Source organism: Coregonus clupeaformis, unplaced genomic scaffold (assembly GCF_020615455.1).
Source record: "Coregonus clupeaformis isolate EN_2021a unplaced genomic scaffold, ASM2061545v1 scaf0306, whole genome shotgun sequence".
Lineage (NCBI taxonomy): Eukaryota > Metazoa > Chordata > Actinopteri > Salmoniformes > Salmonidae > Coregonus > Coregonus clupeaformis.
Window position 1 is genome coordinate 383,414 of NW_025533761.1, and position 15,061 is coordinate 398,474.

At 45.4% G+C, this 15,061-nt stretch overlaps 1 protein-coding gene across 1 annotated transcript in view; it reads right to left on the reverse strand.

Moving 5' to 3' along the window:
* Positions 1-15,061, reverse strand: part of LOC121572440 (DC-STAMP domain-containing protein 2-like) — a 39,232-nt gene that overhangs the window by 17,757 nt on the left and 6,414 nt on the right. The window contains exons 10-11 of the mRNA XM_041884511.1: positions 14,654-14,821; positions 6,407-6,507 (exon numbers count right to left, since the gene is read on the reverse strand). Of these exons, the coding sequence (XP_041740445.1) occupies positions 6,407-6,507; positions 14,654-14,821 (269 nt within the window). The remainder of the gene's footprint in view (positions 1-6,406; positions 6,508-14,653; positions 14,822-15,061) is intronic.

Consider the following 15,061-nt stretch of genomic DNA (forward strand, 5'->3'; position numbering starts at 1 on the left):
GGTGAGTAGGCGCCCCACTTACCCAGAGCTTTCTGTTGGTCACATGAGTATTCCTGTGAGATTTCCACAGGTGGCACCTCATTCCCAGCATAAGGTGCTAGTAGATTCAGGCGCAGCTGGGAATTTTATTGATCGGGCATTTTGTTGTAGGTTAGGAATTCCCCTTCGGCCGGTAGAAGCCCCCTTTCCTGTCCACGCCTTAGACAGCCGGCCGTTGGGGTCGGGGCTGATCAGGGAAGTCACAGCACCACTTACGATGACGACGCAGGGGGGTCATGAGGAGATCATTCAGTTTTATCTGATTGACTCTCCTGCGTACCCTGTGGTGTTGGGGCTTCCCTGGTTAAGCACCCATGATCCTACCATTGCGTGGCAACAGAGGGCTCTTATGGAGTGGTCTGCCCAGTGTGTAGGGAGATGTCTAGGTGTTTCCTTAGGGGCGACCTCGGTAGAGAGTCCGAACCAAGTGCCCGCAATGCGCATTCCCCCTGAGTATGAGGACTTAGCACTTGTGTTCAGCAAAACGAGGGCAACACGGCTACCACCTCATAGACAGGGGGACTGTGCGATAAATCTCCAAACAGGAGCGGCTCTTCCGCGGAGCCGTGTGTATCCCCTGTCTCAAGAGGAGACAGCTGCTATGGAGACTTACATAGCCGAGTCCTTGGCACAGGGATACATACGGTCCTCCACTTCCCCGGTTTCCTCAAGTTTCTTCTTTGTGAAGAAGAAGGACGGGGGGTTGCGCCCGTGTATTGATTACCGTAGTCTCAATCAGATCACGGTTAAGTACAGTTACCCTCTTCCACTGATTGCGACTATGACGGAATCGTTACACGGAGCGCAGTTCTTCACAAAGTTGGATCTCAGGAGCGCGTACAATCTGGTGCGCATTAGGGAGGGGGATGAATGGAAAACAGCATTTAGCACCACCTCGGGTCATTACGAGTATCTCGTCATGCCATACGGGCTAATGAATGCTCCTTCAGTCTTCCAATCCTTTGTTGACGAGATTTTCCGGGACATGCATGGGCAGGGTGTGGTAGTGTACATCGACGACATCCTAGTGTACTCTTCTACACGAGCCGAGCATGTAGCCCTGGTGCGCCGAGTGTTGAGAAGACTGTTGGAGCATGACTTGTATGTCAAGGCAGAGAAATGCCTGTTCTTCCAGGAGTCCATCTCCTTTTTGGGTTATCGGTTGTCCGCGTCTGGTGTGGAGATAGAGGTAGACCGTGTATCGGCCGTGCGTAATTGGCAAACTCCAACCACTGTAAAAGAGGTGCAGCAGTTCTTGGGTTTTGCTAATTACTACCGGAGGTTTATTCGGGGCTTTGGACAGGTTGCAGCTCCCATTTCGTCCCTGCTAAAGGGGGGTCCGGTTCGTTTGCAGTGGTCAGCTGAGGCGGACAGGGCATTTGTCAAACTGAAGAACCTGTTCACCTCGGCCCCGGTGCTGGCGCATCCGGATCCCTCTTTACCATTCCAAGTAGAGGTAGACGCGTCCGAGACCGGTATTGGGGCAGTCCTGTCACAACGGTCCGGCACGCCACCTAAACTCCGCCCCTGTGCGTTCTACTCCAAGAAGCTCAGCTCGGAGGAGCGCAATTATGACGTTGGGGACAGGGAGCTGTTAGCCGTAGTCCAGGCCCTAAAGGTGTGGAGGCATTGGCTTGAGGGGTCTCAACACCCTTTCCTCATTCTGACTGATCACCGTAACCTGGAGTACATCCGGGCAGCTAGGAGATTGAACCCTCGTCAGGCTAGGTGGAACATGTTCCTGACCCGGTTTGTTTTTAAGATCACATACATCCCAGGGTCCCAGAATGGTAAGGCAGACGCCCTGTCCCGGCGGTATGACACAGAGGAGAGGTCTATTGAGCCTACTTCCATACTGCCGGAGTCTTGTCTGGTGGCTCCGGTGGTATGGGAGGTCGATGCGGAAATCGAGCGGGCACTGCGTGCCGACCCTACTCCCCCCGAGTGTCCTGTGGGTCGGAAGTACGTTCCGCTCGAGGTTCGTGATCGTCTGATTTATTGGGCTCATACATCACCCTCCTCTGGACATCCAGGTATTGGCCGGACCGTGCACTGCCTTAGCGTGAAATACTGGTGGCCAACGTTAGCTAAGGATGTGAGGGTTTATGTCTCCTCCTGCTCGGTGTGCGCCCAGTGTAAGGCGCCTAGACATTTGCCCAGGGGTAAGTTACATCCCCTGCCCGTTCCACAACGACCATGGTCCCACCTCTCGGTGGATTTTGTGACCGACCTGCCCCCTTCCCAGGGGAATACCACCATTTTGGTCGTTGTGGATCGGTTTTCCAAGGCCTGTCGTCTCCTCCCAATGCCGTGTCTCCCTACTGCCCTACAGACCGCCGAGGCCCTATTTACCCACGTGTTCCGGCACTATGGGGTCCCCGAGGATATTGTGTCCGACCGAGGTCCCCAGTTCACCTCCAGAGTCTGGGGGGCGTTCATGGAACGCTTGGGGGTCTCGGTGAGCCTTACCTCGGGGTACCACCCAGAGAGCAATGGGCAGGTTGAACGTGTCAACCAGGATGTGGGTAGGTTTTTGAAGTCCTATTGCCGGGACCGGCCGGAGGAGTGGTCTAGGTATATCCCCTGGGCAGAGATGGCCCAGAACTCTCTCCGCCACTCCTCCACCGGTTTAACCCCTTTCCAGTGTGTTTTAGGGTATCAGCCGGTCCTGGCACCGTGGCACGAGAGCCAGATCGAGGCCCCTGCGGTGGACGAGTGGATTCGGCGCTCGGAGGAGACGTGGGACGCTGCCCATGTCCATCTGCAGCGGGCCATCCGTCAACAAAAGGCGAGCGCCGATCGCCACCGCAGTGAGGGACCGGTGTACGCACCGGGAGATCGAGTCTGGCTCTCGACTCGAAACCTGCCCCTCCGCCTGCCCTGCCGGAAGCTGGGTTGGCGGTTTGTGGGGCCCTTCAAAGTCCTGAGAAGATTGAACGAGGTGTGTTACAGGTTACAACTGCCTATTGAGTACAAAAATATTAACCCCTCGTTCCATGTGTCTCTTCTTAGGCCGGTGGTAGCTGGTCCACTCCAAGAAGATGAGATAGGAGAGACCCCTCCGCCCCCTTTGGACATCGAGGGGGCCCCGGCGTACAGGGTCCGGACCATCTTGGACTCGAGGCGCCGGATGAGTGGTCTCCAGTATCTCGTGGAGTGGGAGGGGTACGATCCGGAGGAACGGTGCTGGGTGCCTAGGAGGGACATCCTCGATCCATCCCTCCTGACTGAGTTCCACCGTGGGCATCCCACGCGCCCGGGTCCGCGTCCTCCTGGCCGTCCCCGAGGCCGGGGTCGGCGCACGGCTGGAGCCGCGCGTCAAGGGGGGGGTACTGTCACGGTTTCGGCCGAGACTGCTCCTCCTCCTGGTTCGGGCAGGCTTCGGCGTTCGCCGTCCCCGGAATACTAGCTGCCACCGTTGTATGTTTCGTGGTGTGATTGCTTTGGTCTGTCTTGTACACCTGTATCTGTTTGTGTCCTGATTACGTGTCCTATAAGTTCCTTGTTTTGTATTAGTTAGATTGTGTGTTGTTGTCTGCCTGTCGTGCGGAGCTGCGTGTTTGCGCTCTGTCTGTTTTGTGTATTGTTTACGCATGTTTGCGTAATTCCCTCGCCTCCGTTTGTTTTCGAGGTCGTGTATTGTTTTGTTGCACTTTGGACTAGTAAAGTATTTTGGACGAATCCTCTGTGTCCTGCGCCTGACTCCTCCACCACATCCACATCGGTTCTTCTGACACTAAGTTAAGCTACACAGCTGATGCTCAACATTCTGTACATGGTTTGAATTCCATCTGATCCAAAAGTCTATTATAAAATGTAGTGACACTAAACCTGAAGCTGCTGGCAATGTGTATGAACACTGCCATTAGAATGATGCAACACCTTCCCTGTCACACCAGTTTGTAATAGATCATGGCTGAGTGTGATGCTAACTGTGCCACTACCAGTATACAAACAATGACCAACACCGCCACTATATATGACCAGAATCTACAACAAAATGTATATACAGTTGAAGTCGGAAGTTACATACACTTAGGATGGAGTAATTATAACTCGTTTTTCAACCACTCCACAAATTTCTAGTTAACAAACTATAGTTTTGGCAAGTCGGTTAGGACATCTACTTTGTGCATGACACAAGTAATTTTTCCAACACTTGTTTACAGACAGATTATTACACTTATGATTCACTGTATCACAATTCCAGTGGGTCAGAAGTTTACATACACTAAGTTGACTGTGCCTTTAAACAGCTTGGAAAATTCCAGAAAATGATGTCATGGCTTTAGAAGCTTCTGATAGGCTAATTGACATCATTTGAGTCAATTGGAGGTGTACCTGTGGATGTATTTCAAGGCCTACCTTCAAACTCAGTGTCTCTTTGCTTGACATCATGGGAAAATCAAAAGAAATCAGCCATGACCTCAGAAAAAAATTGTAGACCTCCAGAAGTCTGGTTCATCCTTGGGAGCAATTTCCAAACGCCTGAAGGTACCACGTTCATCTGTACAAACAATAGTACGCAAGTATAAACACCATGGGACCACGCAGCCGTCATTCCGCTCAGGAAGGAGACGCGTTCTGTCTCCTAGAGATTAACATACTTTGGTGTGAAAAATGCAAATCAATCCCAGAACAACAGCAAAGGACCTTGTGAAGATGCTGGAGGAAACAGGTACAAATGTATCTATATCCACAGTAAAACAATTCCTATATCGACATAACCTGAAAGGCCGCTCAGCAAGGAAGAAGCCACTGCTCCAAAACCGCCATAAAAAAGCCAGACTACGGTTTGCAACTGCACATGGGGACAAAGATAGTACTTTTTGGAGAAATGTCCTCTGGTCTGATGAAACAAAAATAGAACTGTTTGGCCATAATGACCATCGTTATGTTTGGAGGAAAAAGGCGATGGCTTGAAAGCCAAAGAACACCATCCCAACCGTGAAGCACGGGGGTGGCAACATCATGCTGTGGGGGTGCTTTGCTGCAGGAGGGACTGGTGCACTTCACAAAATAGATGGCATCATGAGGAAGGAAAAGTATGTGGATATATTGAAGCAACATCTCAAGACATCAGTCAGGAAGTTAAAGCTTGGTCGCAAATGGGTCTTCCAAATGGACAATGACCCCAAGCATACTTCCAAAGTTGTGGCAAAATGGCTTAAGGACAACAAAGTCAAGATATTGGAGTGGCCATCACAAAGCCCTGACCTCAATCCTATAGAACATTTGTGGGCAGAACTGAAAAAGCGTGTGCGAGCAAGGAGGCCTACAAACCTGACTCAGTTACACCAGCTCTGTCAGGAGGAATGGGCCAAAATTCACCCAACTTATTGTGGGAAGCTTGTGGAAGGCTACCCGAAACGTTTGACCCAAGTTAAACAATTTAAAGGCAATGCTACCAAATACTAATTGAGTGTATGTAAACTTCTGACTCACTGGGAATATGATGAAGAAATAAAAGCTTAAATAAATCATTCTCTCTACTATTATTCTGACATTTCACATTCTTAAAATAAAGTGGTGATCCTAACTGACCTAAAACAGGGAATTTAATAATGTCAGGAATTGTGAAACTGAGTTTAAATGTATTTGGCTAAGGTGTATGTAAACTTCCAACTTCAACTGTAGCTTTTTATCTGGTTTAATAGTTTATCTACCTTTGGCACGACAAGAAGAGAACGTGATCAAACTGTATTCACTTTTTAAGCATTCAATTTCTGTCTGTTCTTTTGTCCTGAAATCAAGACAAGCACATCTGTATTGCAGTGCTGACCTGCCTGTTCCCCTGAAGTCTTGACATTGTTTAAATTCTATGCATTGCTCACATTCCTCTTTCTCCTAGACTCCCAGACCAGTAGACTACTGCAGAACAAGTTATATTGTGCCTGTCCCAAAACACATCCTGAAGTGGCTATTGTGACCAAATCTGTGGATCTTCTAATTTCAGTGTAGTTTTTATGTAACTGACAGCCCCTAACTCGTCAGTGTTTGCAGATCTAAAGGAAATGGATAGGTGTAAGCGACAGCTAAGCCCACTGTAAAGGTAGACATCTATTACTACACCTACCTGGTTCCTTCAGATCAGCAAAACAGAAGTGGTAGGGGCTAGACGCAGGACTGCCAACTCTGTTCCTGGAGAGCTACCGTCCTGTAGGTTTTTGCTCCAACCCTAATTTAGCACACCTGATTCTAATAATTAGGAGGTTGATAAGATCAATCAGGTTAGTAACACCTGGGGTTGGAGCAAAAACCTACAGGAGGGTAGCTCTCCAGGAACAGGGTTTGGCAACCCTGGGCTAGAGGATGGGGTTTGGGACTGGACAGATTAGGAGAAAGGTGTGACTGGGTCATAACATACCCATTCTCGTTTGGGGTGGTACCTGGCACACACAAGCCTCCTTAACCGCTTGACATAGCTTCCAGCGAACACAATGAACAAGGAGAGTCCATAGAGGAATCCTGTGATAAGAGAGAGGAAGCAAAGCAAACAGGTTATTTTGGCCACTGGGTGTCAGTGTTAAACAGAAAAATATATATATTTCCTCTCACAGCAATTGTTGATTACAGAGACCCTGTAGAATTTACTCCATATCCCTAGGCCAATGTGAGATACAGGTAACTGCCAAAATAAAGGAAACACAAACATAAAGCGTCTTAATAGGGAGTTGGGCCACCACGAGCCAGAACAGCTTCAATGCACCTTGGCATAAATTGTAGTGTCTGGAGCTCTATCGGAGGGATGAGACACCATTCTTCCACAATAAATTCCATCATTTAGTGTTTTGTTGATGATAGAAAATGCGGTCTCACCCAACCCTCCAGCATCTCCCATATGTGTTCATGTGGTTGAGATCTGGTGACTGATACCGCCATGGCATATGGTTAATATCGTTTTCATGATCATCAAACCATTCAGTGACCACTCTTGCCCTGTGGATGGGAGCATTGTCATCCTTTTGGGGCATAGCCATGGTAGCAAAAAGAATGGCCTGCCCAGCATTTTTAGCATGATGGGACGTTAACTGCTTAATTAACTCAGAAACCACACCCGTGTGGAAGCACCTGCTTTCAATACACTTTGTATCCCTCATTTACTCAAGTGTTTCCATTAATTTGACAGTTACCTGTATATTAATGTTAGGGGCAAGTTCTACCAGATATTTTAATGTTAAAAGTCCACAAAAAATATATACAGTACCAGTCAAAAGTTTGGAAACACCTACTCATTCAAGGGTTCTTCGCAATTTTTTAACTATTTCTTACATTGTAGAATAATAGTGAAGACATTAAAAACTATTAAATAACACATATGGAATCATGTAGTAACCACAAAAGTGTTAAACAAATCAAAATATATGTTATATTTGAGATTCTTAAAAGTAGCCACCCTTTTCCTTGATTGTAGCTTTGCACACTCTTGGCATTCTCTCAACCAGCTTCATGTGGTAGTCACCTGGAATGCATTTCAATTAACAGGTGTGCCTTGTTAAAAGTTAATTTGTGGAATTTCTTTCCTTCTTAATGTGTTTGAGCCAATCAGTTGTGTTGTGACAAGGTAGGGGGGTATACAGAAGATAGCCATATTTGGTTAAAAAAACAAGTCCATATTATGGCAAGAACAGCTCAAATAAGCAAAGAGAAACGACAGTCCATCATTATTTTAAGACATGAAGGTCAGTCAATGCGGAAAATGTCAAGAACTTTGAAAGTTTCTTCAACTGCAGTCGCAAATACCATCAAGCGCTATGATGAAACTGGCTCTCATGAGGACCGGCACAGGAAAGGAAGACCAGAGTTACCTCTGCTGCAGAGGATAAGTTCATTAGAGTTACCAGCCTCAGAAATTGCAGCCCAAATAAATGCTTCACATAGTTCAAGTAACAGACACATCTCAACATCAACTGTTCAGAGGAAACTGCGTGAATCAGGCCTTCATGGTCGAATTGCTGCAGAGAAACCACTACTAAAGGACACCAATAAGAAGAAGAGACTTGCTTGGGCCAAGAAACACGAGCAATGGACATTAGACCGGTGGAAATCTGTCCTTTGGTCTGATGACTCCAAATGTGAGATTTTTGGTTCCAACCGCTGTGTCTTTGTGAGACGCAGAATAGGTGAACGGATGATCTCCACATATGTGGTTCCCACCGTGAAGCATGGAGGAGAAGGTGTGATGGTGTGGGGGTGCTTTGCTGGTAACACTGTCTGTGATTTATTTAGAATTCAAGGCACACTTAACCAGCATAGCTACCACAGCATTCTGCAGCAATACGCCATCCCATCTGGTTTGCACTTAGTGGGACTATCATTTGTTTTTAAACAGAACAATGACCCAACACACCTCCAGGATGTGTAAGGGCTATTTGACCAAGGAAGAGAGTGAGGGAGTGCTGTATCAGATGACCTGGCCTCCACAATCACCCGACCTCAACTCAATTGAGATGGTTTGGGATGAGTTCGACCGCAGAGTGAAGGAAAAGCAGCCAACAAGTGCTCAGCATATGTGGGAACTCCTTCAAGACTGTTGGAAAAGCATTCCAGGTGAAGCTGGTTGAGAGAATGCCAAAAGTGTGCAAAGCTGTCATCAAGGCAAAGGGTGGCTACTTTGAAGAATTTAAAATATATTTTGATTTGTTTAACACTTTTTTGGTTACTCCATGATTCCATATGTGTTATTTCATAGTTTTGATGTCTTCACTATTATTCTACAATGTAGAAAATAGTAAAAATTTAAGAAAAACCCTTGAATGAGTAGGTGTGTCCAAACTTTTGACTGGTACTGTATATTGTTGTCTATCAATAATCTAATAAATAGCATGAGCTGGCGCACACCCCCCAAAAAAGTTGGTAGAGGTGCTGACTAACGGCGAGTAAACTGTATGCTATAAAAATAAATAAAGAGAGTTGCACACTCTATATACAAGCTCCCGGTAATTTATTGGGTAAACCACCAACTTTTCGGCATTACTGCCTTCTTCAGGGTAATGTCAAAACATATGTTTTATGGGTTAACATCCTCTGCTATATCGTGGATCAAGAGTTACCTATTTAACAGAACGCAGAGGGTGTTCTTAAAATGGATGCCTCTCTAACATAAACCAAGTAGAGTTAGGCATACCTCAAGGTAGCTGTATTGGCCCTTGACTTTATTTTCAATTTTTACTAATGACCTACCAATAGCCTTAGTAAAGCCAGTGCGTCCATGTACGCTGATGACTCAACATTATAAATGTCAGCTACCACAGCAAGTGAAATCACTGCAACACTTAACAAAGAGCTGAAGTCAGTTTTAGAATGGGTGGCTAGTAAAAACTATTCCTAAATATATCAAAATCTAAAAGCATTGTATTTGCGACAAATTATTAGCTAAACCAGCGGTTCCCGAACTAGGGGTCACAACCCCATGTGGGGTCACCTGATATAAAAATGGGATCACGGGAGAATTTCCAAAATCCCCCCCAAAAACAAAATATATACAAAAAAATATACAGTGGGGAGAACAAGTATTTGATACACTGCCGATTTTGCAGGTTTTCCTACTTACAAAGCATGTAGAGGTCTGTAATTTTTAACATAGGTACACTTCAACTGTGAGAGACAGAATCTAAAAATCCAAAAATCCAGAAAAACACATTGTATGATTTTTAAGTAATTAATTTACATTTTATTGCATGACATAAGTATTTGATCACCTACCAACCAGTAAGAATTACGGCTCTCACAGACCTGTTAGTTTTTCTTTAAGAAGCCCTCCTGTTCTCCACTCATTACCTGTATTAACTGCACCTGTTTGAACTCGTTACCTGTATAAAAGACACCTGTCCACACACTCAATCAAACAGACTCCAACCTCTCCACAATGGCCAAGACCAGAGAGCTGTGTAAGGACATCAGGGATAAAATTGTAGACCTGCACAAGGCTGGGATGGGCTACAGGACAATAGGCAAGCAGCTTGGTGAGAAGGCAACAACTGTTGGCGCAATTATTAGAAAATGGAAGAAGTTCAAGATGATGGTCAATCACCCTCGGTCTGGGGCTCCATGCAAGATCTCACCTCGTGGGGCATCAATGATCATGAGGAAGGTGAGGGATCAGTCCAGAACTACACGGCAGGACCTGGTCAATGACCTGAAGAGAGCTGGGACCACAGTCTCAAAGAAAACCATTAGTAACACACTACGCCGTCATGGATTAAAATCCTGCAGCGCACGCAAGGTCCCCCTGCTCAAGCCAGCGCATGTCCAGGCCCGTCTGAAGTTTGCCAATGACGAATCTGGATGATCCAGAGGAGGAATGGGAGAAGGTCATGTGGTCTGATGAGACAAAAATAGAGCTTTTTGGTCTAAACTCCACTCGCCGTGTTTGGAGGAAGAAGAAGGATGAGTACAACCCCAAGAACACCATCCCAACCGTGAAGCATGGAGGTGGAAACATCATTCTTTGGGGATGCTTTTCTGCAAAGGGGACAGGACGACTGCACCGTATTGAGGGGAGGATGGATGGGGCCATGTATCGCGAGATCTTGGCCAACAACCTCCTTCCCTCAGTAAGAACATTGAAGATGGGTCGTGGCTGGGTCTTCCAGCATGACAACGACCCGAAACACACAGCCAGGGCAACTAAGGAGTGGCTCTGTAAGAAGCATCTCAACGTCCTGGAGTGGCCTAGCCAGTCTCCAGAACTGAACCCAATAGAACATCTTTGGAGGGAGCTGAAAGTCCGTATTGCCCAGCGACAGCCCCGAAACCTGAAGGATCTGGAGAAGGTCTGTATGGAGGAGTGGGCCAAAATCCCTGCTGCAGTGTGTGCAAACCTGGTCAAGACCTACAGGAAACGTATGATCTCTGTAATTGAAAACAAAGGTTTCTGTACCAAATATTAAGTTCTGCTTTTCTGATGTATCAAATACTTATGTCATGCAATAAAATGCAAATTCATTACTTAAAAATCATACAATGTGATTTTCTGGATTTTCTCTCACAGTTGAAGTGTACCTATGATAAAACTTACAGACCTCTACATGCTTTGTAAGTAGGAAAACCTGCAAAAGTGTATCAAATACTTGTTCTCCCCACTGTATATATATTATAATATTGTCTTTGTATCTCAAAATCATTGTAATGTGGTTAACCTTAAAACTCTAAATGAAAATTATTCAAATCTAAAAAGATAAAATTCAAAAAGAGAGCGCCCTTAGATCATGGGAAAAGGCTGCACTTGACCGTTGCACTTGAATCATTCACATGGTGAATGGCTAGGCCCGCTACGCTATGAAACCACACACTATTGCAGAGACTTTGGTATTACCGGCCACAATTGATATGGTGAAAACAATGTTTGGGGAGGCAGAGGCAAAGAAACTCACATCAATACCTTTGTCAGATAACACTGTTAAACAAATAATGTATTCTATTGCTATCAATCAAGAGGAAACTGACTGAACAACTCAAAAACTCCCCAGCTTATGCTCGCCAAATGGATGTTAGCTGTGAGGGCCGAGATGCCCATGCATTGACGTTTGTTTGCTCTACATGTCGGGGGATGCTATTCACAAGGATTCAAAAGGACAGATTAAACAGCATTTGGGATGTTCAATGTGCTGCGTGGCTATATTGACGAAAAACACATTCCATATGGGATCAAATGGTGGGCTTTTGCACAGATGGGGCTCCATCTATCACGGGACAGCGGGCAGGCCTCTGCACTCTAGTTATGAATGTGCCTCCCTCTGCCATATGGACGCATTGTATGATACACAGAGAGCAACTGGAGCCAAAAGAGCTGAGCACAGAACTTGGAGATACTGTACACTGCAGCAGGTAACTTCGATTGTAAACTACATCAAACCACATCCACTGCGCGCATGCCTGTTCGAAAAACCATGTGATATGGGATCAGAGCATGACAATGTTCTATTTCACACCGCATCATTAGTAAGTGTCCCACATGACTGAAGACTGCTCACCTCCAACGCTTGGAAGAGCACTTTGGGACAGACCTACTTCCCAATCTGTTTGACTGTGATCCTGGCTCAGTTGAAATGCTGGTAAGTGAAATCGAACAGCTGATCGAGCGGTCATGTGACCGAATACTGCAGACAATGCATTCACAGGTAACTACGGATGTGTTTTGGTTCCTGACTCAAAGGGAATACCCTGCTGTCTCCCTCTGAGCATTAATGCCGCGTTCAAAACAACTGGGAACTCGGAACTGGGAACTCGGAAATATCCGACTTCCAACTTCAGTGTACTCAAGACAACTGGGAACTCGGAAAGAAACGAGCTCCGACTGGGAAAAATAGTTTTGAACGGTCATCCAACTCGGAATTCCAACTTTGGAACTCGGGCCTCTTTCTAGAGCGCTGACTTTCCGACCTAAAGATCACTGACGTCATGATTTGAACTCATATTTTTCAGAGTTCCCAGTTGTCTTGAAAGCACCATAAAACTCATGGTAGGCTACCCTTCGCCAGTTCATATCTGTGTGAAGCTGGATTCAGTGCTCTCGTCTGCATTAAAACCAAATATCGATCCAGGTCGACCACGCCCCCTGACTTTGAGAAGCTCCGATGCGACATGCATCAAGCACACCCATCTCATTAGTGGTGAGATAATAGACATTATGTCAGATTAATTTGCAATTGACTGCCCCACATTAAAAGTATGTGATGGTGAGTTGAGAAGACAATCAGAAATACTGTTAGAATGTTTTTCATTTGACTGCCCTAGCCCCAAATAAAAAGTTAACATTGGCTGTTAATGACATAATTATTTTCACATGGGTGGGGTCGCGAGAATTTTCAGATATCAAAATGGGGTCGTGGGCCAAAGAACTTTGGCAACCCCTGTGCTAAACCCTAAACCTAATCTAAATCTTGTAATGAACAATTGAGCAAGTTGAGGAGACTAAATTGCTTGGTGTAACCCTAGATTGTAAACTGAAATGGTCAAAACATATTGATGCAACGGTAGCTTAGATGGGGAGAGGTCTGTCCATAACAAAGCGCTGCTCTGATTTCTGACATCATTATCAACAAAACAAGTCCTACAGGCCCTAGTTTTATCACACCTGGACTACTGCCCAGTTATATGGTCAAGTGCCACTACATTTACGTCATTTAGCAGACGCTCTTATCCAGAGCGACTTACAGTTAGTCGCTGCAGCACATTATTCTTTTTTTATTTTATTTTTTATACTGGCCCCCCGTGGGAATCGAACCCACAACCCTGGCATTGCAAACGCCATGCTCTACCAACTGAGCTACATCCCTGCCGGCCATTCCCTCCCCTACCCTGGACGACGCTGGGCCAATTGTGCGCTGCCCCATTGGTCTCCCGGTTGCGGCCGGGATTCGAACCAGGATCTCTAGTGGCACAGCTAGCACTGCGATGCAGTGCCTTAGACCACTGCGCCACTCGGGAGGCGACATAGGCAAATTACAGTCCCAGAACAAAGCAGCACGGCTGGCCCTTAAATGTACACAGAGGGTTAATATCAATAACATTCATGTCAATCTCTCCTGGCTCAAAGTAGAGGAGAGATTGACTGCATCACTACCGGTCTTTGTGAGAGGTATTGACGTGTTGAAAGCACCGAGCCATCTGTTCAAACAGCTAACACACAGATCAGACACCCATACATACCCCACAAGACATGCCACAAGGGGTCTCTTCACAGTCCCCAAGTCTAGAACAGACTCTGGGAAACGCACAGTACTAAATAGAGCCATGATTACATGGAACTCTCTTCTACATCAAGTAACTCAAGCGAGCAGTAAAATCAGATAAAAAAAACCCAGATAAAACAACACCTCACAGCACAACACGGACTGTGAAAAGACACACACACACACACTCTCTAACACACAAACATTGTAATGTAATATTATATTATACCATGCCATTCCTTTCTGATTGCCTTTAAGGGCACGGTATATTCGCAAGGTAGAATTCAATGACTATAGTTCATTTTTACGTTTTGTTTGTTTTTTAAAGCAAAAGTCGAATTGAACACAGTATTGGTATTGTTGAATTTGATTTTCATAATAGCAAGCTAGGACTGATGGTTTGGTTAGTTAAACTAGCAAGTCTGTTTGTTTGGTTACCATGGACACTACTGTAGCTATCTAGTAAACTTGCTAGCTACTTTAATGGATGTTGAACACATTTCTACAAACAAATGAACACATTTCCAGTGCCAAATGTGTTAAATTATAGCCATGGTATGAAAGGGATAATCAACTCGGGGCTCTATGCGTTCTCTGGAAAATAATGCAACTCCATGGAAGGTCAGTTCCACTCCACTAGCGCTTGGTGGAACACACCTTCCACGTCGTTCATGATTTTCCATAGAACACATATACCCCTCGTTGATTATCCCTTACTTAATGTAGTATTGTGAATGTTATATTGTACATTTGTAATAAGAGTAATAATGTAATAATGTCTTGTATGAAGTATTATTGTATTTATAATGTAGGCTGTTGTTTTGTTTTGTTTTGATGTAATTGTTTTATTCCTGTTTGGACCCCAGGAAAAGTAGCTGCTGCCTTGGCAGCAACTGTGGATCCTAATAAATACTAAATACAACTAGTCTAGGTGTTACCTATGAGCATGTATCCTGAGTGGTCTGGCTCTGAAGGCTCCATCAGACACTTCTTGCTGAGAACAGTGATGTTGCCCTTCTGCAGAATGTCAAAGGAAGCCACTATGTCCTTGAAGATGTCAGAGGCATAGCCTGTGCCGTTTACTTCCACAGCCACTACGATGGGTGCTAGAGAGAGCACAAAGAGAGAACACAATGTCTTGGATGATGTTGTTTGTTCCAAATATAGTTTGATATACAATTTAATTAGAATAATCTGTACTGTAGTATTTAATTTGAAACTGATGTCCAGTTTAATTCCTTTGTACTGAATAGAATGGAGTAAACTGATGTTCAGGACAACTCTTCAGGTTTCAGGCAAGGTTACTCATCACACCGAACCACTTACTCTCATAACATAAACTGTTA